General features: G+C 39.7%; 2 protein-coding genes across 2 annotated transcripts in view; one reads left to right on the top strand and one right to left on the bottom strand.

Annotated features, from left to right (window-relative positions):
- The window catches only part of LOC139576292 (protein kinase C-binding protein NELL1-like), a 528,592-nt gene that overhangs the window by 132,336 nt on the left and 371,538 nt on the right, over positions 1–24,718 (top strand). The window contains exon 8 of the mRNA XM_071402224.1: positions 8,566–8,700. Within this exon, the coding sequence (XP_071258325.1) occupies positions 8,566–8,700 (135 nt within the window). The remainder of the gene's footprint in view (positions 1–8,565; positions 8,701–24,718) is intronic.
- Positions 854–4,603, bottom strand: LOC139576294 (putative nuclease HARBI1). The gene is made up of 9 exons (XM_071402227.1): positions 3,574–4,603; positions 3,422–3,483; positions 3,253–3,339; positions 3,124–3,165; positions 3,012–3,055; positions 2,114–2,607; positions 1,929–2,044; positions 1,721–1,832; positions 854–1,626 (listed from the first exon to the last, which is right to left on the bottom strand). The coding sequence occupies exons 1-9, from the start codon at positions 3,674–3,676 to the stop codon at positions 1,256–1,258; spliced, it is 1,431 nt and encodes a 476-aa protein (XP_071258328.1). The 5' UTR covers positions 3,677–4,603; the 3' UTR covers positions 854–1,255.

The raw sequence follows: 24,718 nt of genomic DNA, 5'->3' as shown, positions 1-24,718 counted from the left end.
CTCAGAGTTAGTCAACCCAGAGTTCAGGTTTAAACTCAGTTTGTAAAAACCTGCTTTCTGAAACAGGGCCCTGCTCTGCCTTCTTAACAACACTATCAACAAGGCAGATCCTACAGGCCCGCACCTGGGGCTTGTTGCACAAAACTAGGATAAGGGATTAAGCCAGGATATCTTGGTGATCCTGGCTCAATTGATCCGTAATCCGGTTGCACTAAAGATGGATAGGGGGCAGGAGGATATGTTATGGTATAAATTACCATGGAGATTTATTCTGTGGAGCTAGCCTGCTCCAGACCAGGCTAAATTCCAGGATCTATTTAATCTCATCCCTAATGTCAGTCAGCAGTCACCACAAATGGAAACCAATAGTTATTTCACTGCTCACTATACATTGTTATCACATATAACTAGACCCACTGTTATTATTTAAACGTTTGTGATCATTAATTTCAATGATTTTGGATAAAAAATGATTTTTAGATGATGTTGCTATCATTAGATAATTTACAGTTTCCCATAGACTATAAGGCTATATATAAAATGATAGAATATTAGGGCCACAGAGGGGAAAAAAACACAAGTCATAATATTGTAACCAGTTGTTTTAAAGGAGGACAGTTGTTAAAATGACAGATGTGGGGCATTTCGTGAAATTGTACTTCAGTATGGTTTCATAAACAAAGACATGCTGATGTGCCAGAATATTAAGTATCACATTGTCATAAGTATCAAAACTGTAAAAACAATATGTAGCTTTTCTGCAGAAAGAACCAGCCTCATAAATGTATGACTTTATCCTTTTTCTTCAGTGTGGCCCTAGTACTCTGTCATATAAACAAATACACATTCCATATGAATATAAAAACACAATGTGTAACATTATGTTCCTTTATTGAATAAGGACAAAACAAAGCAGGTAAACCATCAGCTCCTTTCGAAACTGAAGTCACAGTGACTCTACAAGATGGAAAGCACAGAATCCAAGCATATTATACAAAATGATACATACACATTCAAAGGTCTGTATATAACACACCCTGCATGTCTGCACACTAAAATAAATGCAGGACAAATCCATACACATCAACTGAACAGACAAATGAATGGATGCAGTAGCCTCCCTGCAGCCTTGTATTACACACAGTATACCGCACAAACATCATAAGAGGCCAAATTCGTCAAAAAACGAACCCAAAAAAACCCAAATTCCTCTGCCACCGCAGGACATATTTAACCAAAATTGAAAGCACACATACTAACTAAAATAATTCAACACATATTGGTCCCTCAGCAGCCGACCACTGTCGTCATCAGGGAAGATTGCCGGATTGTCCCAGTCCATGGCTGGTGGCACTCTGGGGGCCCTCTCCTTCCTCAGGCAGGCCACATTGTGGAGGACAGCACAAGCCACAGTAATATCACATGCCCTAACAGGGCTGACCCTTAATTTGTGAAGGCAGTGAAAGCGTGCCTTCAGGAGGCCAAAGGTCATTTCAACTCTGGCCCTGGTCCTGGCATGGGCATGGTTGTAGGCCTGCTGTGCTTCCTGGGGGTCTGTGAAAGGTGTCAGGAGAAAAGGCTGGCAGCCATACCCCCTGTCTCCCAGCAACACACCAGAGAATTCACCTGTCAACACAAAATCTCATCATTACTACCTCATAAACACAGTGATATTCTTGACACAGCCATGATGGTTATAAATAGGGGTTGTGTGGCTTACCTTGTGATAGGCACTGATAGATTTCAGAGGCCCGAAAGATTCTGGAGTCATGGACTGAGCCAGGCCATTTTGCCACAACATTGCTGATCACACAGTCAGCATTGCAGACCATCTGAAATCATAAGATGAGGAATATTACACCAATCAATGCACATCACTGGCAATGCAGAGTGTTCGTCAATGGACAATATCAAAAAGTTATGTTCACCTGAACATTAATGCTGTGAAAGGATTTCCTATTCACAAAATCGGCCTCATGGGCACCTGAGGGGGCTTTTATCCTTATGTGTGTGCAGTCCACTGCACCAATGACATTGGGGAAACCTGTCACACAAAGTAATGAGTATCCTACTATGTGTTAACAGTTGTCCTGTAATTTGTAGATCCTCTTACCTGCAATCCTATAGAACTCCTCTTTGATGTCACAGAGTCTTCTGTGGCCAGGGAAGGAGATGAAGACATCTGCTAATGCTTTGATAGCCAGACACACACTCCTTATTGTGCGGCAAATTGTGGCCTTGTTCAGCTGTTCTGCATCCCCCACTGAGTACAGGAAGGCTCCACTAGCAAAAAAGCGCAAGGCCACACAAACCATTTGCTCCACACTCAGTGCATGGCTCCGTGCAGTGCGGTGCTTAATCCTGGGACCCAGTAGTCTGCATAGATACCTGATGCCATCTGCAGAAAACCTGTATCTTTCATATAGATGGTCATCAGGGAAGGCCAGTGGGTCCAACCGGTCCCTGAAGACCCTTTCTCGCCTGAAGGCTCTCCTCAGCACAAGTGCTTCTTCATCCACCACATCTCGCACGAATGGGCATGCCATTGTCAGAGCAGAAAGGAACACACAATTTTGGGCCTTCATATAGGCTAGTGGCCACACCTGGTGCTGGGGGGGTGGGCAAAAGAGGGCGATGCCTTATAACGATGACTTGGTTGTACTGATTGCTGGGAAAATAAAAAAAAACTTAGAAAGATGCCACCGTCCTGTGTGCTCACAATAAGAGCTCATATGTCATGGCTCACTTGACTTTACGAGAATATACCTAATTTTTATTTTGAGCTGTGTCATCTTCTTGGAGCTGGGGGAGGAAAGAAAAATAATGAATAATACATTTGTGTTACAGTTAGCATACAGTGTACATTGAAGGCATATCTCACCTCCCTCTCAAGTTTTTTTATTTCAAGGTCCAGTTTCCTAATTGTCCTCTTTTTTATTTCGGACTCCAGTGCAAGATTTTCCATCTTTTTCTTCTTGTACTGAATGTCTATGTCTGCCAGTTCTATCTGGCGCCGGAGGTGGTTGCCATACAACTTTCTGATAGCTTGTGAGCTCTGTGAACACAATACAATTAGCGCAGCTGGAATTTGGCAGGATGTGGTGTCCTTTTATTAATACGCACTATGTTGCCAGGCTGGTTTTCCCACTGTATAGCATCTGGGTCCTGTAAAAGAAATTAGATTTTTTGATTTTGATGAGGACTCCTCACCATTGTAGAGTAAATAGTACTTTCACAGTCTTAACATGATACCTCATGCCTTCTGGAATCCAGAGAGATGGTCTCCTCCTCATCATCGTCTCCATCATGTGCTGTTGCTGCTGCACTGGGGCCTTCACCCTATCACATTTAATCGGATTCATATTGAAGCTAGTAGACAAGACATGCCAGGCCTACAGTATGCCTTTGATGGAGTACTCACTGGATCAGCATCGTCTGGTGCTTGTGCTGGTGGCTCTAACAGGAACACAGTGCTGCCAGACACTGCAAGGCAATAGGTAAACCAAAGTCAGACAGTCCAAATTGATTCAATATGAATGTGGTTGTATCCCATGTAGAGATGGAAGGACATACCTTGAATGAAGCGGGTGGCATCTTGGGAGGAACCTATGCCCGTCTCTTTCCCCCCAGGGATCCCCTCTAAGACGGGCCTGCCTTTATTTAGCTCCAAGGCCATGTCCTCTGCTGGGGTAAGGTCAGCCTTTGGTGACCCACCACCCGTGCCTTGTCTGTGGGTATTCTTTTTCACTGCTAAAACAGTACAGACAATGTGTGAGCAGGCACCTTCTGGGTACAATATATGCTTGTGCTTTGTTAAATATTAGTCAGGGACCATACCATTCTGCAGAATGTTCTTGTATTTGATTTTGACCTGCTGCCATGTCCGTTTTGGCCCGTTCATGTTTAATCTACACACACACACACACACACACACACACACACACACACACACACACACATTTAATGGAGTCACACTGCAAAAAATTACTTGGTATTTTTGTCTTGTTTTCAGTAAAAATATCAAAAAATGTATCATAGCTTTATACAGTGTGATGGAGTTACTTTACACAATTTCACTCATATCTGCAGTGCATTTCAATTAAAAATTTAACCGTTTCATAATTACAGTACAACTGCATTTTTGGAGATGTGAATTAAATATTTGAATTGTAATTGTGATGTTTCAGCGGAGCGGTGAGTGTGTAATTGTGCACTACTTACGCATTCAGGCAGTCTGCAATACTTTGCCACGCTTTTTCTCTTTGCTTTATCACTGTGGCGGTGTTGCCTTTCTTCTTAATTATATCTTTTACCTCCTCGTATGCCTCCATGAGGATTTGTGCTTCCGACGGGGAAAAGTACGCGGCTCTAGTTGCCATGGTAAATCAGTTAATCTGTGATCTGTGGCGGGGTCTATTTGAGTGAGCCGTGAGCGCGCACCTATCCAGGATTGGTTTCACCTGGCTTAATGAATCCGTGTCTGCTCATCCTGGCTTGGTCTTTGTGCAACCAATTAAGCCTGGACGCACATGTTTTGGCTTCATTGAGCTCAGCTGAGTCATTTATCCCGGATGTCTTAATTCTACTTTTGTGCAACAGGCCCCTGGACTACTGTTCAGTTGTATGGTCAGGTGACACTAAGAGTGATTTAGGAAAATTGCAATTGGCTCAGAACAGGGCGGCACAGCTGGCCCTTAAATGTACTCGGAGATCAAACGTTAGTACTATTTCTGTCAATCTCTCATGGCTCTAAGTGGAGGAGAGATTGACTTCATCACTACTTGTTTTTGTAAGAAGTGTTGACAAGCTGAATGCACCGAGCTGTCTGTTTAAACTACTAGCACACAGCTCAGACTCCCATGCATACCCCAATAGACATTCCACCAGAGGCCTCTTCACAATCCCCAAGTCCAGAAAAGACTATGGGACATCGTAATATTGTTGGTGGTATGGTGGTATTATACATGTTGTATAGTAGATATATTGTGTAATAATGTTCTATGATGTATTGTTTTATCATTTGTTTTATGTCTGATGTAAGTGCCTTGATGTGTTTGGGCCCCAGGAAGAGTAGCTGCTGCATCTACTGGCGATTCCTAATAAATAAATACAAAATATGTGTTTGTGTCCTTTATCAGATTAAATCAAAATCAAATCAAACTTTATTTGTGACATGCGCCGAATACAACAAGTGCAGACCTTACCGTGAAATGCTTACTTACAAGCCCTTAACCAACAGTGCAGCTCAAGAAGAGTTAAGAAAATATGTACCAAATAAAGTAAAGTAAAAAATAATAAACAGTAACACAATAAAATAACAATAATGAGGCTATATACAGGGGGTACCGTTACCGAGTTAGTGTGCGGGGTTACAGGTTAGTTGAGATAATTTGTAGATGTAGGTAGGGGTGAAGTGACTATGCATAGATAATAAACAGCGAGTAGCAGCAGTGTACAAAACAAATTGACGGGGTATGTCAATGTAAATTGTCATGTGGCCATTTTAGTGATTTTTTAGCAGTCTTATGGCTTGGGGGTAGAAGCTGTTAAGGAGCCTTTTGGTCATAGGCCTGGTGCTCCGGTGCCGCTTGCCATGCGGTAGCAGAGAAAACAGTCTATGACTTGGGTGACTGGAGTCTCTGACAATGTAATGGGCTTTCCTCTGACACCGCCTATTATATACAGTTGAAGTCGGAAGTTTACATACACCTTAGCCAAATACATTTAAACTCAGTTTTTCACAATTCCTGAAATGTAATCCTAGTAAAAATCCCCTGTCTTAGGTAAGTTAGGGTCACCACTCTATTTTAAGAACGTGAAATGTCAGAATAATAGTAGAGTGATTTATTTCAGATTTTATTGCTTTCATCACATTCCCAGTGGGTCAGAAATGTACATACACTCAATATGTATTTGGTAGCATTGCCTTTAAATTGTTTAACTTGGGTCAAACGTTTTGGGTAGCCTTCCACAAGCATCCCACAATAAGTTGGGTGAATTTTGGCCAATTCCTCCTGACAGAGCTGATGTAACTGAGTCAGGTTTGTAGGCCTCCTTGCTCGCACACGCTTTTTAAGTTCTGCCCACAAAAAAATCTATGGGATTGAGGTCAGGGCTTTGTGATGGCCACTCCAATACCTTGACTTTGTTGTCCTTAAGCTATTTTGCCACAACTTTGGAAGTATGCTTGGGGTCATTGTCCATTTGGAAAACCCATTTTCGACCAAGTTTTAACTCCCTGACTGATGTGTTGAGATGTTGCTTCAATATATCCACACAATTTTCCTTTCCTCATGATGCCATCTATTTTGTGAAGTGCACCAGTCCCTCCTGCAGCAAAGCACCCCCACAACATGATGCTGCCACCGCTGTTCTTCACGGTTGGGATGGTGTTCTTCGGCTTGCAAGCCTCACCCCTTTTCCTCCAAACATAACAATGGTCATTTTGGCCAAACAGTTCTATTTTTGTTTCATCAGACCAGAGGACATTTCTCCAAAAAGTACAATCTTTCTGCCCATGTGCAGTTGCAAACCGTTGTCTGGCATTTTTATGGCGGTTTTGGAGCAGTGGCTTCTTCCTTGCTGAGCGGCCTTTCAGGTTATGTCGATATAGGACTCGTTTTACTGTGCATATAGATACTATTATACCTGTTTCCTCCAGCATCTTCATAAGGTCCTTTGCTGTTGTTCTGGGATTGATTTGCACTTTTCGCACCAAAGTACGCTCATCTCTAGGAGACAGAACACGTCTCCTTCCTGAGCGGTATGACTGCTGCGTGGTCCCATGGTGTTTATACTTGCGTACCATTGTTTGTACAGATGAACGTGGTACCTTCAGGCATTTGAAAATTGCTCCCAAGGATGAACCAGACTTGTGAAGGTCTAAACATTTTTTTTGAGGTCTTGGCTGATTTCTTTTGATTTTCCCATGATGACAAGCAAAGAGGGACTGCGTTTGAAGGTAGGCCTTGAAATACATCCAAAGGTACATCTCCATTTGACTCAAATGGTGTCAATTAGCCCATCAGAAGCTTCTAAAGCCATGACATCATTTTCTGGAATTTCTCAAGCTGTTTAAAGGCACAGTCAACTTAGTGTTTGTAAACTTCTGACCCACTGGAATTGTGATACAGTGAAATAATCTGTCTGCAAACAATTGTTGGAAATTTGACTTGTGTCATGCACAAAGTAGATGTCCTAACCCGACTTGCCAACACTATAGTTTGTTAACAAGAAATGTGTGGAGTGGTTGAAAAATGAGTTTTAATCACTTCAATCTAAGTGTATGTAAACTTCCAACTTCAACTGTAGGTCCTGGATGGCAGGATGCTTGGCCCCAGTGATGTACTGGGCTGTACGCACTACCCTCTGTCCCAAATGGCACCCTATTCCCTTTTTTGTGCACTACTTTTGACCAGGACCCATTTTGGTTTCTTAAGCACTGTGTGGGTGTGTGTATGTTTGTGTGTGTGAGGTATATGCTGAGGGTACACCCTACAAAATGCTGGCACTGTGTAAATATATGATAGAACACACAGTGGGTTATTTTGACCTAGCCAGTTGGTTTGCGTGAATTGGGTTGTTTGGATTGCCTAAACATGGGTTAATTTAACTGTCAGTTGGATTTTTATTAACTTTCATGATGGGTTCACGCAGCAGCTGTGTCTTTTTAAGGTATTCCATAGGATATTTTCAGGAGGCATGACCTATTAGGGAAGTGGCTTTCAGATAGTTATTTTTGGCCACCCATGAGAGGAAATGTTTCTGTTAAGTTTGTACACTGAATGTATAGTTCCCTTCAATATTTTTGCAAATTATTTCTTTTAATTTAAAATGAATAACATTACTATGTATATAATGTAACAAAATGGTAGCATTTAGGATATGCAAAGGCTCTTAAAGAACTCATACACATGTGTAAGTCTCGTTAAAGCTTGAAATTTGTCAATATTCAAACTTGGCATGAAATAAGGATACAACAGAACAGATGAACTGGAATGACATTTACACTCACAAGTGGCCAAAAATAACAATCTGAACAACACGCCCCTAATAAGCCCCCCCCTCCACCCCTTCAATCTTGTGATCTGACCCACTGGGTCATATCTCAATAACCCAGCATGAACAACCCAACCTTGCACTTTTTAAAGAAAACAACCCAGCTAAGTGACCCAATGCCTGCAACCCAGAAATTGGGTATTCCAAACATCCTAGAATGTTGTAGATTAAAGGTAGTGTAGATTAAAGGTAGGGTGACTAGAAAATAATAATGGTTTTAATTCTGAAACACTGGGGGCTAAACACACCAATGTCCATTTCTATGTGTAGTCGGTTGCTTTTGCATTTTTTGTCCTCTTGCTTGTTGAATTGGATTATAGTGCTGCAATATTTAAATGGATGATGATCTGTATTTATCTGTGTGTCTGTGTGTGTGTGTGTGTGTGTGTGTGTGTGTGTGTGTGTGTGTGTGTGTGTGTGTGTGTGTGTGTGTGTGTGTGTGTGTGTGTGTGTGTGTGTGTGTGTGTGTGTGTGTGTGTGTGTGTGTGTGCATTTGTGCATGTCCAGCTGAACTACGCAGAGTCCAGGCTGACCCAGCTGGAGGCCTGCCGCTGTGAGAGGACGTGCAGTGCCAACGGTGTGGTCTACAGAGACAAGGAGCTATGGGTGGAGCCAGAGAACTGCAGGAACTGCGGCTGCATGGTGGGCATCCCACCCGTCACACAGATACAATAACTTTGTATCTTTCTCCTCACAATAGTCGATAACTTCACCTCACACTAGTCAATTTGCATATTTTTGGAATATTCAAAGTCAGTTTAATTTACAAAATAAAAAAACATTTGAACATGTACAATGTTTCAATTCACAAAATAAAAAATATACAAATAATGATAATTTATAATTTGTATAATTTGTATAAAAGGGCAATGAGTTCTATAACTGCTTCAAATATTGTACGCCAGATCCTAATTGGGATGTCAAATGTTATGTTCCTTTTGATGCCAAAGAAGGCTCAAATTGGATGGTCCTTTTCATGGCGTAGAAGGCCCTTCTTGCCTTGTCTCTCAGATAATTCACAGCTTTGTGGAAGTTACCGGTGGTGCGGATGTTTAGTCCCGAGGTATGTATCGTTTTTGTGTGCAATAGGGCAACATTGTTTAGGTGGAATGTGTATTTTTTGGAACACCATTATTTTTGTCTTACTGAGATTAACCTTTCAGTGATACCCATCCCGGATCCGGGAGCATCCTCATCAAAAAAGCTGACTAGCATAGCCTAGCCTAACGGGACAGGGATATCATATAATATAATTTTCATGAAATCACAAGTCCAACACAGCAAATGAAAGATAAACATCTTGTGAATCCAGCCATCATTTCCGATTTCTAAAATGTTTTACAGCGAAAACACAATATGTATTTATATTAGCTAACCACAATAGCCAAACACACAACGGCATATTTTCACCATGTTTCCACCGCATAGGTAGCTTTCACAAAACCCACAAATAGAGATACAATTAATCACTAACCTTGAACAACTTCATCAGATGACAGTCTTATAACATCATGTTATACAATACATTTATGTTTTGTTCAAAAATGTGCATATTTATAGCTACAAATCCTGGTTTTACATTGCAGCCACCATCACAAATAGCACCAAAGCAGCCAGAATAATTAGAGAGCAACGTGAAATACATAAATACTCATCATAAAACATTTATGAAAAATACATGGTGTACAGCAAATGAAAGATAAACATCTTGTGAATCCAGCCAATATTTCATATTTTTTAAGTGTTTTACAGCGAAAATACAATATAGAATTATATTAGCTTACCACAATAGCCAAACACACAACGGGATTTATTCACCGCAAAGGTAGCTTTCGCAAAAACCAGCAATAGATATAAAATAAATCACTAACCTTTGGACAACTTCATCAGATGACAGTCTTATAACATCATGTTATACAATACATTTATGTTTTGTTCGAAAATTTGCATATTTAGAGCTGCAAATCGTGGTTATACATTGTGAATACGTAGCAACAATTCACCAAAATCTCCGGAGATATTTTGGACAGTCACCTAATCTAATCAAAGAACTCATCATAAACTTTACTAAAAAATATGTTGTACAGCAAATGAAAGATACACTGGTTCTTAATGCAACCGCTGTGTTAGATTTTTAAAAATAACTTTAGTAGAACATACAGCATGCAGTATTGTGAGACAGCGCTCACATATTCTCCGCCTTGTTGGAGCCAACATTTACCACAAAAATACGAAATAACATCATAAATATTCTCTTACCTTTCTTGAGCTTCCATCAGAATGTTGTGCAAGGAGTCCTATTTCCAGAATAAATCGTTGTTTGGTTTAGAATGTCCATTTCTTCTGTCGAATTAGCAACTTTGGCTAGCCATGTGGAGCTCACGTGTCCAAGAAATGTTTCGCGCCTGGAACGAAGAATTCCAAAAGTCCCAATAAACGTTGAATAAACTGATAAAACTCGGTTGAAAAATCCTACTTTATGAAGTTTTTCTCATATGTATCAAATAAAATCAGAGCCGGAGCAATTCGCCATGTATATCGAACGCTTTTCAGAAGACAATGTCGAGTTCCCCCGCGCGCCGTCGAAAACTGACAAAATACCGGACCTGCCACTCCAAAAGCTCTTATTCGGCCTCACATCAAGCTAGACACCCCATTCAACCTTCTACTGCCTGTTGACATCTAGTGGAAGGCGTATGAAGTGCATACATATCGATAAATAAAAGCCAATTGAATAGGCAAGCCCTGACACAGAGCATCGTTTTCAGATTTTTCACTTCCTGTATGGAAGTTTGCTGCCAAATGAGTTCTGTTTTACTCACAGATATAATTCAAACAGTTTTAGAAACTTCAGAGTGTTTTCTATCCAATAGTAATAATAATATGCATATTGTATGATCTAGAACAGAGTACGAGGCCGTTTAATTTGGGCACGATTTTTTCCAAAGTGAAAACAGCGCCCCCCTATTCACAATACGTTTTTGAGCCCAGGTCTGACAGAATCTGTGCAGAAAATGTAGGTAATGCTGTAGGCCCTCCTTGGTTGGGGACAGAAGCACCAGACAATCAGCTAACAGTAAACATTTAACTTCAGAGTCTAGTAAGGTGAGGCCGGGTGCTGCAGACTGTTCTAGTGCCCTAGCCAATTCATTGATATAAATGTTGAAGAGGGTGGGACTCAAGCTGCATCCATGTCTCATCCCCGGCCCTGAGGAAAGAAATCTGTGTGTTTTTTTTACAAATTGTAACTGCACACTTGTTGTTTGTGTACATGGATTTTATAATGTTGTATATTCCCCCCCCAACACCGCTTTCCATCAATTTACATAGCAGACCCTCATGCCAAATTCAGTCTAAAGCGTTTTTGAAATGGTTTGTTTATTTGTCAATAAGGGCGTGCAGGGTGAATGTGGGGTCTGACATTTGTTCAGAACATTGTTTTCACTGAGGAAATGTAGGTGTCTGCTGTTAACCTCTAACGAGCCTCTACCCCGGGTCCGGGATCACCCCCCACCCCCCCACACACTGATTAGCATAGCTAGCATAGCTTCACAAGTAGATAGTAGCATCTAAATATCATTAAATCACAAGTCCAAGACACCAGATGAAAGATACAGATCTTGTGAATAAAGCCACCATTTCAGATTTTTAAAATGTTTTACAGGGAAGACAAAATATGTAAATCTATTAGCTAAACACGTTAGCAAAATACACCACTTTTCTAACTCCATCAGTTTCTTACTACTTCAGGTGCTATCACCAATTCGGCTAAACTAAGATATTGATAGCCACTAACCAAGAAAAAACCTCTTCAGATGACAGTCTGATAACATATTCATGGTATAGGATAGTTTTTGTTAGAAAAAAGTGCATATTTCAGGTAGAAATCACAGTTCTACATTGCAGCTGCAATCTGAAATAGCGTTGGAAGCAGCCGGAATAATTACTGAGACCGACGTCAATTACCAAAAGAATCATCCTAAAACACTTCAGAAAAATAGACAGCCTACAGCAATCGAAAGACACAGATCTTGTGAATCCAGAGAATATTTCAGATTTTCTAAGTGTTTTACAGCGAAAACACAATATAGCATTATATGAGCGTACCACAATAGCCAGAATCACAACCGCATTTACCAGCTGTAAATGTTAGCGATCGTAACAACCCAACAAAAGATATATAATTTGACTAACCTTGATATACTTCATCAGATGACAGACCTGTAACATCATATTACACAATGCATATAGCTTTTGTTCGAAAATGTGCATATTTAGCAGCACAAATCGTGGTTATACTATGTAATCACTACAAACATTGCATGTATTCTGGCCGGCGCCATTTTGGATTAGCGCCTATTCTTATAAAAATACTATTCATAAACTTGACAAAAAAATATAAGTTGGACAACAATCGAAAGATAAATTAGTTCTTAATGCAATCGCTATGTTAGATTTTTAAAATTAACGTTACTAGACATATAGTGTGCGTTGCAGCCAGACCAGTGCCTGCAAAAGTGGCGCGCAAACACTATGACATTTTTCCACATAAATACATAATAACATCATAAATAGTTCCTACTTTTGGACGAGCTTCCATCAGTATCTTGGGCAATGTGTCTTTTCTTCAAAAGAATAGTTGCTTTGTTGTAAAACGTCCTCTTCACCTTTGGAACTAGCTGCTACCATTAGCTATGTCGCACACACATGTCCAAATCCTCAAACTAGATACAAAGGAAATTCAGAAAAATAGCACTATACTCGCATAAACTGATATAAATCGGTTTCAAATAACATCGTTATGATGTTTCTAACACCTATATTTAATTAAATTACAGACGGATACATCTCTGGTCGATAACTGAGCGTTCCAAAATTTCATCCTGACTTCTTGCCAGGCGCCATGACGAACGAAACAAAGAAAGGTACTCACGTTCCATCCGGCTTTATAACCTCGGACAGCTACGCAGACAGACCATTCCACTTCTCATTGGTTACTGACATCCAGGGGAAGGCGGGTGCAGTTCAATTCCAGCCATAGGATATACACAGGCTTTAAAACTGAACCCAGATCAGAGGATAATTCTCAGACCTTCGCAAGTCATGTCAGGATTTTTGCTGTAGAGGGAGTTCTGGGTCACCCACAGACATAATTAAAACGGTTTTAGAAACTAGACAGTGTTTTCTATCCAATATTAGTAAGGATATGCATATTGTACGATCAAGAATTGAGCAATAGGCCGTTTAATTTGGAGACCAAAAAATGCTAATGCGGAACAGCACCCCCTATAGTTGCAAGAAGTTAATTATAATGCAGAGGATTTTCCCAAGGTTGCTGTTGATGCATATCCCATGGTAGTTATTGTGTTCGAATTTGTCTCCACTTTTGTGGATTGGGGTGATCAGACCTTGGTTCCAAATACTGGGGAAGAGTTGAGGATAATGCTAAAGAGTTTAAGTATAGCCAATTGGAATTTGTGTTCTATATATGTGACCGACCGGCTCAAATCGGTCTTATGTAGAACATTTTAGTTTTTTTTAACATTGGATACAAGTAGAGACTCAGAGCTACACAATGGTATTTACACTGCATTTTCGAGGAACAATGGGAAAGTAATTCAGCTTCAAAAGTTGATAAACTTGTAAAACTCACTTTGGCCTTTGAATGTTTTGGTACCTACTGGAGAGCTCTCCTTTGTCTACACCCATTCAGCATTGTTCACATCTTCTTAAGCCAGCCCCACTCATCTTTTTAGGGATTCACATTGAGGTCATGTGCTAAACAGTGAGTAGTGTAGTAAAGATTAAGACTAAAAGTGGTAAAAGTAGTAGCCTACAACAAAGAAAATTTTCTGGTAAACAGAAAGTGGCCAGATACAAATATTTTATAAATATTAGATGACGCTTACCCAGACACACATGTCTAAACTGATAGGTCATGTGAAAGAAATGCTATAACCCCCAGCCACATCCAGTGGTGGAAAAAATACTAAATTGTCATACTTGAGTAAAAGTAAAGATACCTTAATAGAAAATGACTCAAGTAAAAGTGAAAGTCATCCAGTAAAATACTACTTGAGTAAAAGTCTAAAAGTGTTTGGCGGACTGAACACAGTTATATAGATCACCTCAAGATAAAAACATAATATTCAATATCGGTAAGTTAGACTAAATATTAGCACTACACAATCTGGTGGGTAATAACCTTCAATCTGGATCACAACACAAAACAAATCATAAGACTAGAGAAATGTATTGACAAATATTACAAAAACAAGCAACACCCAAACATGACGGAGAGTAAGACAGGGGAACCTATTTCAAAACGAAAACGTGACTCTTCTACAGACACAGACAATTTAATATTTTCACCACCGGGAATGGTAAAGGTCGAAACCGATCTGTTAAAATCAATAAATTACAAACTGGATATACTTGAACTAGTCAGTAAGGATATAAAGGAGTTGAAGGCAAGCCTCGAGATGAGTGACGAATAAGCTGCGACATTGGAGAATGACACAAACAAGCTAACAGGGACATTCAATAAGATTGAAACCGAGAGATGCTTTACTTGACATGCAGACTAGATCCATGAGAGAGAATCTGGTACTTACAAGTCTCCAAGAAAAAGAAGGAGAAGTTCCTGAGTCTGTAGTTAGAGAGTACCCCCTTACAGCGCTTCAGATCCCACACGAAGCTATCAACAAAATCCAACTCGAACGTGTACACTGCTTCGGACAGAGAGGGCAGAGGTATGAACGCCAAATCGTTGCCAAATTTCCTTTCTTTAAAGATAAAATAATGGTTAAAAGCCTGGGTAATGGACTTACTGGCAAGAAAATAGGCATGAATGACCAGTTCCCGAAGGAAATTGCAGAACGGTTTTTGCCTGCCTCAGGTTTTTGCCTGCCATATGAGCTCTGTTATACTCACAGACATCATTCAAACAGTTTTAGAAACGTCAGAGTGTTTTCTATCCAATAGTAACAATACTATGCATATATTAGCATCTGGGACAGTAGGAGGCAGTTCACTATGGGCACGCAATTCATCCAAAAGTGAAAATGCTGCCCCCAATATCAAAGAAGTTAAGGAGAAGTGCATCTACAGTCTAACCAGACAACAAGGTATTTGTAGTTGTCCACATATTCGAACCATCCGGAGTAGTGATGCTAGTCAGGCGGGAGGGTGCGGGCAACAATCGGTTGAAGAGCATGCACTTAGTTTTAGAAGCATTTACAGAGCAGTTGGAGGCCACGGAAGGAGTGTTGTATGGCATTGAAGCTCGTTTGGAGGTTTGTTAGCACAGTGTCCAAAGAAGGGCTAGATGTATACAGAATGGTGTTGTCTGCGTAGAGGTGGATCAGAGAATCACCAGCAGCAAGCCCAACATCAGTGATATATACAGAGAAAAGTGTCAGCCCGAGAATTAAACCCTGTGGTACCCCCATGGAGACTTCCAGAGGTCCGGACAACAGGCCCTCCGATTTGACACACTGAACTCTATCTGAGAAGTAGCTGGTGAACCAGGAGAGGCAGTCATTTGAGAAGCCAAGGTTCTTGAGTCTGCCGATAAGAATGCGGTGATTGACAGAGTCGAAAGCCTTGGCCAGGTCAATGAAGACGGCTGTTATCGATGGCGGTTATGATATCGTTTAGGACCTTGAGCGTGGCTGAGGTGCACGAATGACCAGCTCGGAAACCAGATTGCAAAGTGGAGGTATGGTGGGATTCGAAATGGTTGGTGATCTGTTTATTAACTTGGCGTTCGAAGATTTTAGAAAGGCAGGGCAGGATGGATATAGGTCTATAACAGTTTAGGTCTAGAGTGTCTCCCCCTCTGAAGAGGGGGATGACCGCGGCAGCTTTCCAATCTTTGGGGATCTCAGACAATACGAAAGATAATAATAGGGGTTGCAACAATTGCGGCTGATAATTTTAGAAAGAGAGGGTCCAGATTGTCTAGCCCAGCTGATTTGTAGGGATCCAGAATTTGCAGCTCTTTCAGAACACCCGCTGGCTGGGTTTGGGTGAAGGAGAAACGGGGGGGAATGCCAGCCGTAGAAAAAGGCTTATTGAAATGATTGATTATCTATATTTATCGGTGGTGAAAGTGTTTCCTATCCTCAGTGCAGTGGGAAGCTGGGAGGAGGTGCTCTTATTCTCCATGGACTCTACTGTGTCCCAAAACTTTTTGGAATTAGTGCCTCAGGAAGCATATTTCTGTTTGAAAAAGCTAGCCTTGGCTTTCCTAGCTGACTGAGTATATTGGTTCCTGACTTCCCTGAAAAGTTGCATATCGCAGGGGCTATACGTTGCTAATGCAGAACGCCACAGGATGTTTTTTTGCTGGTCAAGGGCAGTCAAGTCTGGGGTGAACCAAGGGCTATATCTGTTCTTAGTTCTACATTTTTTGAATGGGGCATGCTTATTGAGAGGAAAGCACTTTTGAAGAGCAACCAGGCATCCTCTACTAATGGGATGAGGTCAATAGCCTTCCAGGATACCCGGGCCAGGTCAATTAGAAAGGCCAGCTCACTGAATTGTTTTAGGGAGTATTTGACAGTGATGAGGGGTGGTCATTTGACTGCGGACCCTTTACACACGCAGGTAATGAGGCTGTGATCGCTGAGATCCTGGTTGAAGACAGCAGAGGTGTATTTAGAGGGCAAGTTGGTCAGGATGATATCTAAGAGGGTGTCCATGGTTACAGATTTAGGGTTGTATCTGGTAGGTTCCTTGATAATTTGTGTGAGATTGAGGGCCAGGATTCAGACATGGCTAGGACATCTGAGTTGGCGGAGTGTTCTAAAGCAGTGAATAAAACAAACTTCGGGAGGAGGCTTCTAATTTTAACATGCATGAAACCAATGCTTTTACGGTTGCAGATGTCAAGAAATGACAGCACCTGGGGAATGGGAGTGATGCTGGGGGCTGCAGGGCCTGGATTAACCTCTACATCACCAGAGGAACAGAGGAGGAGTGGGATAAGAGTACGGCTAAAGGCTAAAAGAACGGGTTGTCTAGTGCGTTCGGAACAGAGAGTAAAAGGAGCAGATTTCTGGGCGCGGAAATATAGATTCAAGGCATAATGTCAGACAAGGGTATGGTAGGATGTGAGTACAGTGGAGGTTAGCCTAGGCATTGAGTGACTACGAGAGAGGTTTTGTCTTAGAGGCACCATTTAAGCCAGGTGAAGTCACCGCATGTGGGGGATGGAACAAAAGGGCTAGCTAAGACATATTGAGCAGGGATGGAGGCTCTACACTGAAATAAGACAAAAATCACTAACCAAAACAGCAATAGGCATATTAATATTATGGAGAGGCATGTGTAGCCGAGTGATCATAGGGTCCAGTGAGTAGCTAGGCGAGCTGGAGGCACGGCGATTCAGACAGCTAGCAGGCCTGGGAGAGCAGGCTAGAAGATGGGTCTCAGGGGGACATTGCAACGGGAGAGCCTGTTGAAACCGCCCTCGGACGGTTACGTCGGTAGACCAGTCATGATGAATCGGCAGGGCTCCGTGTCAACAGCAAAGGGTCCAGGCCAATTGGCAAAAGAGGTTTTGAAGCCCAGGAATTGTCTGATGGATAAGAATTTGGCAACTCTACAAGCAACACTAGACTCTATTATTATGGTGGGGGATTTTAATATGGAAATCACACCACAAACAATCACCCTCAGGCACTTAAGGAAGTCACGAATCACATGGATATATTGGAATTAGTGGATATATGGTTGCTTAAATACCCTGACCTAGTGAGATATACTTGGCGAGGCTTAATCAAGCTAGTCGTCTTGATTACTTTATGTCATTCTCTTTGGCACCAAAAGTTTAAAAAGTGTTGATAGGGGACCGAATGCGGTCGGATCATCACATAATTGGCATATATATTACTCTTACAGAATTTCCACATGGGCGAGGATACTGGAAATGTAATCGATGCCTATTGGATGATAATTTGTTTATAACTACGACAGAATTATTTATAACTGACTTTTTCAGACATAACATATGTACAGCAGATCCCCTTATTGTTTGGGACACCTTTAAATGTGCCTATAGAGGCCATGCTATTCAGTACTCATCTATAAAACAAATCAATCTAGTCAAAAGAGTCCATATTAACAAAGGAAATTGAAGGACTAACAGTACAATTAGATAGCAATAAAAACTGTACCATAGAGGCTCAGAATAAGTCAGAGGAAAAACAAAAAGAAATGGAGGAACTTACTCAAGAAAAATCCAGTGTAATATTTTATAAAAAATAAAGCGAACTGGATGGAATATGAGGAAAAATTCACCAAATTATTTTCCAATCTTCAACATAGAAATGCTACCAATTTGTTTTATTGAAACATGTAACAAGTGATGGAGTCACACATGATTCACCAAATACTATTGTGAAAGAGGAAGTAAAGTACTTTAGAATATGTTTTCATATCAGGCTCCTCCATTTCCACTAACCTAAGATAATTGTATGGATTTTTTCCTATTAATAATGTAAAATTAACATCTGTACAGAAAGGCTCATGTGGAGGCCAAATTACAGAGGAGGAACTTCTTGATGCAATTAAATCCTTTAAGCCTGGGAAACCTCCAGGGCTGGATGTCATACCAGTTGAAGTATACCACACTTTTTTTATATGCTCAGAGGTCCATTGTTAGCATGTTTTAACAACTCCTATATAAATGATAGATTATCGGACAAGCAACAAGAAGGTCTGATTTCATTATTACTGAAACAGGATCCAAGTGGTATATATAAAGATCCAGTCCATTTGAAAAATTGGAGGCCTCTTACACTTCAGTGTTGTGATGGAAAAATTCTAGCTAAATGCTTGGCGCATATAATTAAATAGGTATTGTCAGATATTATTCATCCTCATCAGACAGTTTTTTTACATGGACGATATATTGGAGATAATATAAGACAAGTACTGGGAACAATAGAATACTATGAAATGTCTTGGAAACCAGGCCTGGTTTTCAGAGCTGATTTTGAAAAGGCTTTTGATAAAGTATGACTGGAGTTTATATATAAATGCCTAGAATATTTCAATTTTGGATACTCTTATAAAATGGGTTAACTTTTACTGCCTCAGAAACCCGGATCCGGGAGCACCCCCCACCCCCCACACACTGATTAGCATAGATAGCATAGCTTCAGAAGTAGATAGTAGCATCTAAATATCATTAAATCACAAGTCCAAGACACCAGATGAAAGATACAGATCTTGTGAATAAAGCCACCATTTCAGATTTTTAAAATGTTTTACAGGGAAGACAAAATATGTAAATCTATTAGCTAAACACGTTAGCAAAATACACCACTATTCTAACTCCATCAGTTTCTTACTCCTTCAGGTGCTATCACCAATTCGGCTCAACTAAGATATTGATAGCCAATAACCTATAAAAAAAACCATCAGATGACAGTCTGATAACATATTCATGGTATAGGATAGTTTTTGTTAGAAAAAAGTGCATATTTCAGGTAGAAATCACAGTTTACAATTGCACCGACCATCACAAATCCACTAGAATTACTAGATAGAGCAACGTGTATGACCAATTTACTCATCATAAAACATTTCATAAGAATAGACAAAGCATAGCAATGGAAAGACCCAGATCTTGTGATTCCAGACAATATTTCAGATTTTCTAAGCGTTTTACAGCGAAAACACAATAAATCGATAAGTTAGCATACCACATGTGAAAACGTTACCAGAGCATCGATTCCAGGCAAAGAGCGCTATAACGTAATCACCGCCAAAAGATATTAATTTTTTCACTAACCTTCTCAGAATTCTTCCGATGACACTCCTGTAACATCATTTTACAACATACATATACAGTTTGTTCGAAAAGGTGCATATTTAGCCATACAAAACCGTGGTTACACAATGAAAATACTAGGAAATCAAGCCTCAATATGTCTGACGTCATCTATCAGAGTGATCTAGTTTAATTAAAAGCTAATCATATACTTGACTAAAAAATACAGGGTTGACAGGAATCGAAAGACAAATTAGTTCTTAATGCAACCGCTGATTTACATTTTTAAAATTATCCTTACTTTTCAATACAGGGTTGGCCAAGTGAAGCTATACCAAACAAAATGGCGATGTATGCGTTTAAAATATTTCGACAGAAACACGGTTTATCATATTAAATATTGCTTACTTTGAGCTGATCTTCCATCATATTCTTGGGCAATGTATCCTTTCTATGTTATAAACGTCTTTTGGTCGATAGATGTCCTCTGTCCTTCGAAATGTCCATCACCAACGACCGACACCCTAAAGCGTGTCCAAACTTTCAGAGTGCACGACAAAGAAATTCCTCAAAATCGCACTAAACGGATATAAATTGATATAAAACGGTTAAAATTCACTACATTATGATGTTTTTAACAACTATAACGACTGAAAACATGACCGGAGAAATACTGCTGGTTAGAAAACGATTTGGAACGAGGCAGGTCCGATGGCCTTCACGCTTGAGGCGCACGTTGAGAAAGAGGGGTCTCTGTACATTTTTGTCATTTATAATGGCTGTGAACGTCCCATAGACTTCATTGAAAACGTGATGACGTACAGACACCCAGAGGAAGACGTAGGTAGTGTCGGTTTCTTCATAGCATTCACTGTGGCCTTATAAACAGACCCCAGATCAGAGGTAAAAATTTCTGAAATCTGAACCCTGTCATGAAAAGTGCTGTAGAAATTGTTCTGTACCACTCAGAGACAAAATTTCAACTCCTATAGAAACTATAGACTGTTTTCTATCCAATAATAACAATAATATGCATATTGTACGATCAAGAATTGAGTACGAGGCAGTTTAATTTGGAAATGTAAAAAAAAAAATAATGCTAACAGCTCCCCCTATTGACAAAAGGTTAAAGTCAGTAACCCTAGAAGTAAAATAGTAAATAATGGCTACATCTCAGAAAGTTTAAACTGACAGGAGGAGTAAAACAAGGTTGTCGACTATTGGCATATCTATTTTTTATTGCCATCGAAATGTTAGCTGTTAAAATTAGATCCAACAAATATACTATTAAGGGATTAGAAATCCTTGGCTTAAAAACAAAGGTGTCATTATACGCTGATGATTCATGTTTTCATTTAAAACCACAATTAGAATCCCTCCACAGCCTCATAGAGGATCTAGATACTTTTGCTTATCCCGAAAGAAGGACATGATCTCACTCCAATAAATGTTCATAGAAAGTTAGCAAAAATAGATAAGATCTTGCAACCACGGAAAGGAAAATACCTGTCTATTTTTTTTTTAATCACCCTGATTAACTCTTTAGTCATATCACAGTTGACCTATTTGCTTAAGGTTTTGCCTACACCTAGTGACGTGCTTTTTAAATTATATGAACAAAAAATATTACATTTTATTTGGAATGGCAAGCCAGACAAAACTAAAAGGGCCTACTTATATAATGAATCTGAATTTGGGGTGGGCAGAAATGATTAAATATTAAAGCATTAGACCTCTCACTAAAGGCATCAGTCATACAGTGCCTTGTAAAAGTATTTATCCCACATGGTGGTTTTCCAATTTTGTTGCATTACAACCTGTAATTTAAATGGTTTTTTATTTGGATTTCATGTAGTGGACATACACAAAATATTCCAAATTGGTGAAGTGAAAAGAAAAAAATGACTTGTTTCTAAAAATGTCTAAAAAAATAATTATTGCAAAATGGTGCATGCATATGTATTCACCCCCTTTGCAATAAAACCCCTAAATAAATCTGGTGCAACCAATTACCTTCAGAAGTCACATAATTAGTTAAATAAAGTCCACCTGTGTGGAATTTAAGTGTCACATGATCTCAGTACATATACACCTGTTCTGAAAGTCTCCAGAGTCTTCAACGCCACTAAGCAAGGGGCACCACCAAGCAAGCCGCACCATGAAGACCAAGGAGCTCTCCAAACAGGTCAAGGACAAAGTTGTGGAGAAGTACAGATCAGGGTTGAGTTATAAAAACATATCAGAAACTTTGAACATCCCACGGAGCCCCATTAAATCCATTATTAAAAAATGGAAAGAATATGGCACAACAAACCTGCCAGGAGAGGGCCGCCCACCAAAACTCACGGACCAGGCAAGAAGGACATTAATCAGAGAGGCAACAAACAGATTAAAGATAAGCCTGAAGGAGCTGCAAAGCTCTACAGCAGAGATTGGAGTATCTGTCCATAGGACCACTTTAAGCCGTACACGCCACAGAACTGGGCTTTGTGGAAGAGTGGCCAGAAAAAAAGCCATTGCTTAAAGAAAAAAATAAGCAAACACGTTGGGTGTTCGCCAAAAGGCATGTGGGAGACTCCCCAAACATATGGAAGAAGGTAGTCTGGTCAGATGAGACTAAAATTTAACCTTTTGGTCATCAAGGAAAACACTATGTCTGGCGCAAACCCAACACCTCTCATCACCCCGAGAACACCATCCCCACAGTGAAGCATGGTGTTGGCAGCATCATGCTGTGGGGATGTTTTCATCGGCAAGGACTGGGAAACTGGTCAGAATTGAAGGAATGATGGATGGCGCTAAATACAGGGAAATTCTTGAGAGAAACCTGTTTCAATCTTCAAGAGATTTGTGACTGGGACGGAGGTTCCCCTTCCAGCAGGACAATGACCCTAAGTATACTGCTAAAGCAACACTCGAGTGGTTTAAGGGGAAACATTTAAATGTCTTGGAATGGCCTAGTCAAAGCACATACCTGAATCCAATTGAGAATCTGTGGTATGACTTAAAGATTGCTGTACACCAACGGAACCCATCCAACTTGAAGGAGCTGGAGCAGTTTTGCCTTGAAGAATGGGCAAAAATCCCAGTTATGCACACTCACTTCTGTTTTTATGCCTTTTTCATGTTTGTTTCACAATAAATAAAATATTTTGCATCTTCAAAGTGGTAGGCATGTTGTGTAAATCAAATGATACATACCCCACAAAAATCTATTTTAATTCCAGGTTGTAAGGCAACAAAATAGGAAAAATGACAAGGGGGTGAATACTTTCACAAGCCACTGTACAAAAGTTACAGTAAGAATGTCACACCCCGTGTTCAAGAATGGCCTTTTTCCATTTATTCAGATTACAACTGCTCACTTTCGGTTATTTGAAAACGAAATCTCCAAAATATAGTTGTTTTTTAAACAAGTCTTAGAAATGTGGTTGCAATTTCTGTTTAATCCACCTGAAAAGACAGAACAAATAATACAACAAATATTGTGGTTTAACTGAAATATACTAATATATATATTTTTCAATAACATTTCATAATGTTATATCATAAATAGGACTGGTGGAGTTATGTCACACATGCCATGCAGCTAACACAGACATATGGAAATGTCTGCTCTACCCAAAATTACAACCAACTAATTGCAGCATTACCACAAAAATGGAAGAGGCGAAAAAGTAAGGAACTTGTCTGTCGGCCCTGCATTAAAGACCATAAATGGTTAAGGAAAATTGTGATAAATAAAAACATATACCAATTTCATTTTAGGACAAAAAAATTGACAGCTGTGCCGTATAAATTGCAAATAAGTTGGGAAGAGATTTTCGATGTGCCAATTACATGGCACATGATTTATGAATTGACATGCAAAACAATGCCAGATTCAAAACTTCGAATTTTTCAATTTAAATTATTATTCAAAATTCTTGCAACCAATAGAATGTTAAATATACGGGGGATACAATCTTCCCAGCTCTGCAGATTTTGCTCTGAGGAGGCAGATCATTAGATCTTTATTTTGGTACTGTCCGAATGTAGCTAGTTTTTGGTCACAGGTCCAGGTCCAGGAATGGCTGAAGAATTGCAACATTTACCTGGAACTAACGCTGCAGATAGCAAAACTGGGTGAATTGAAAAGTCATAGTCAATAATATAATTATTATTTTAGCAAAAAATTTTATCTTTAATTTACAATCTGTGGAAGCTATGAGAATATAAGGTTCAGTACTTTTGTGAAGCATCACAGCACAGTTGGCAAATATAAATCCAAAATGGATGGTGTTAAGAGACAGATGGGATGAGTTGAATGGAGCTGAAGTATGGGACTAAAAACAACAAGATAACCAATGTAAAACATACGGTGTCTGTAAAATGTATATAGGTTCAGAGGTTTTGTGAAATAGCACAGTTACAAATAGAAATCACACTGGATGGACATCAGAAATAGAGGAAGGACTAAAAACAAACAAAATATAACTATTGTAAAATAGGTTGTGTCTGTAAAATGTGTTTAATATGTTGGTAGATACTGAAGGTAGAGGCCTAAGTGTTATTGTAAATTAGTCTACTCCAATTGGGGGAGGGGTGGTAGCGTTTACATTGAACAATAAAGGTATATTCTAAAAAATGTATGTGTATATGTATGAATGTTTATGTGTATACATATATATATATATATGTGTGTATGTATATGGATATATATATTTACCCCAAAAATATATCGGGGATTGAAAATGATACAGACAATTACATTGATGGATACAACAATCTATCCGCAATGTTAAAGCTGATCCACCACTTTAAAAAAAGTATTTGGTTTTAAATATACTTAAGTATCAAAAGTAAATGGGAAATGTTTCATTTCAAATTCCTTATATT

The sequence above is a fragment of the Salvelinus alpinus genome, chromosome 5, assembly GCF_045679555.1.
Source record: "Salvelinus alpinus chromosome 5, SLU_Salpinus.1, whole genome shotgun sequence".
In the NCBI taxonomy this organism is placed as follows: Eukaryota; Metazoa; Chordata; class Actinopteri; order Salmoniformes; family Salmonidae; genus Salvelinus; species Salvelinus alpinus.
The sequence above is the reverse complement of the archived record's forward strand: the minus strand, read 5'-3'. Positions and strand labels throughout refer to the sequence as shown.

What these genes read in the sequence shown, in the direction of transcription:
- LOC139576294 (XM_071402227.1), bottom strand. Translation starts at nt 3,676, where the DNA reads ATGGCCTTGGAGCTAAATAAAGGCAGGCCCGTCTTAGAGGGGATCCCT. An exon ending in TGCCACCCGCTTCATTCAAG is followed by an intron (nt 3,484 to 3,573) that starts GTATGTCCTTCC and finishes ATTGCCTTGCAG; the next exon opens with TGTCTGGCAGCACTGTGTTC. An exon ending in CACCAGACGATGCTGATCCA is followed by an intron (nt 3,340 to 3,421) that starts GTGAGTACTCCA and finishes TAAATGTGATAG; the next exon opens with GGTGAAGGCCCCAGTGCAGC.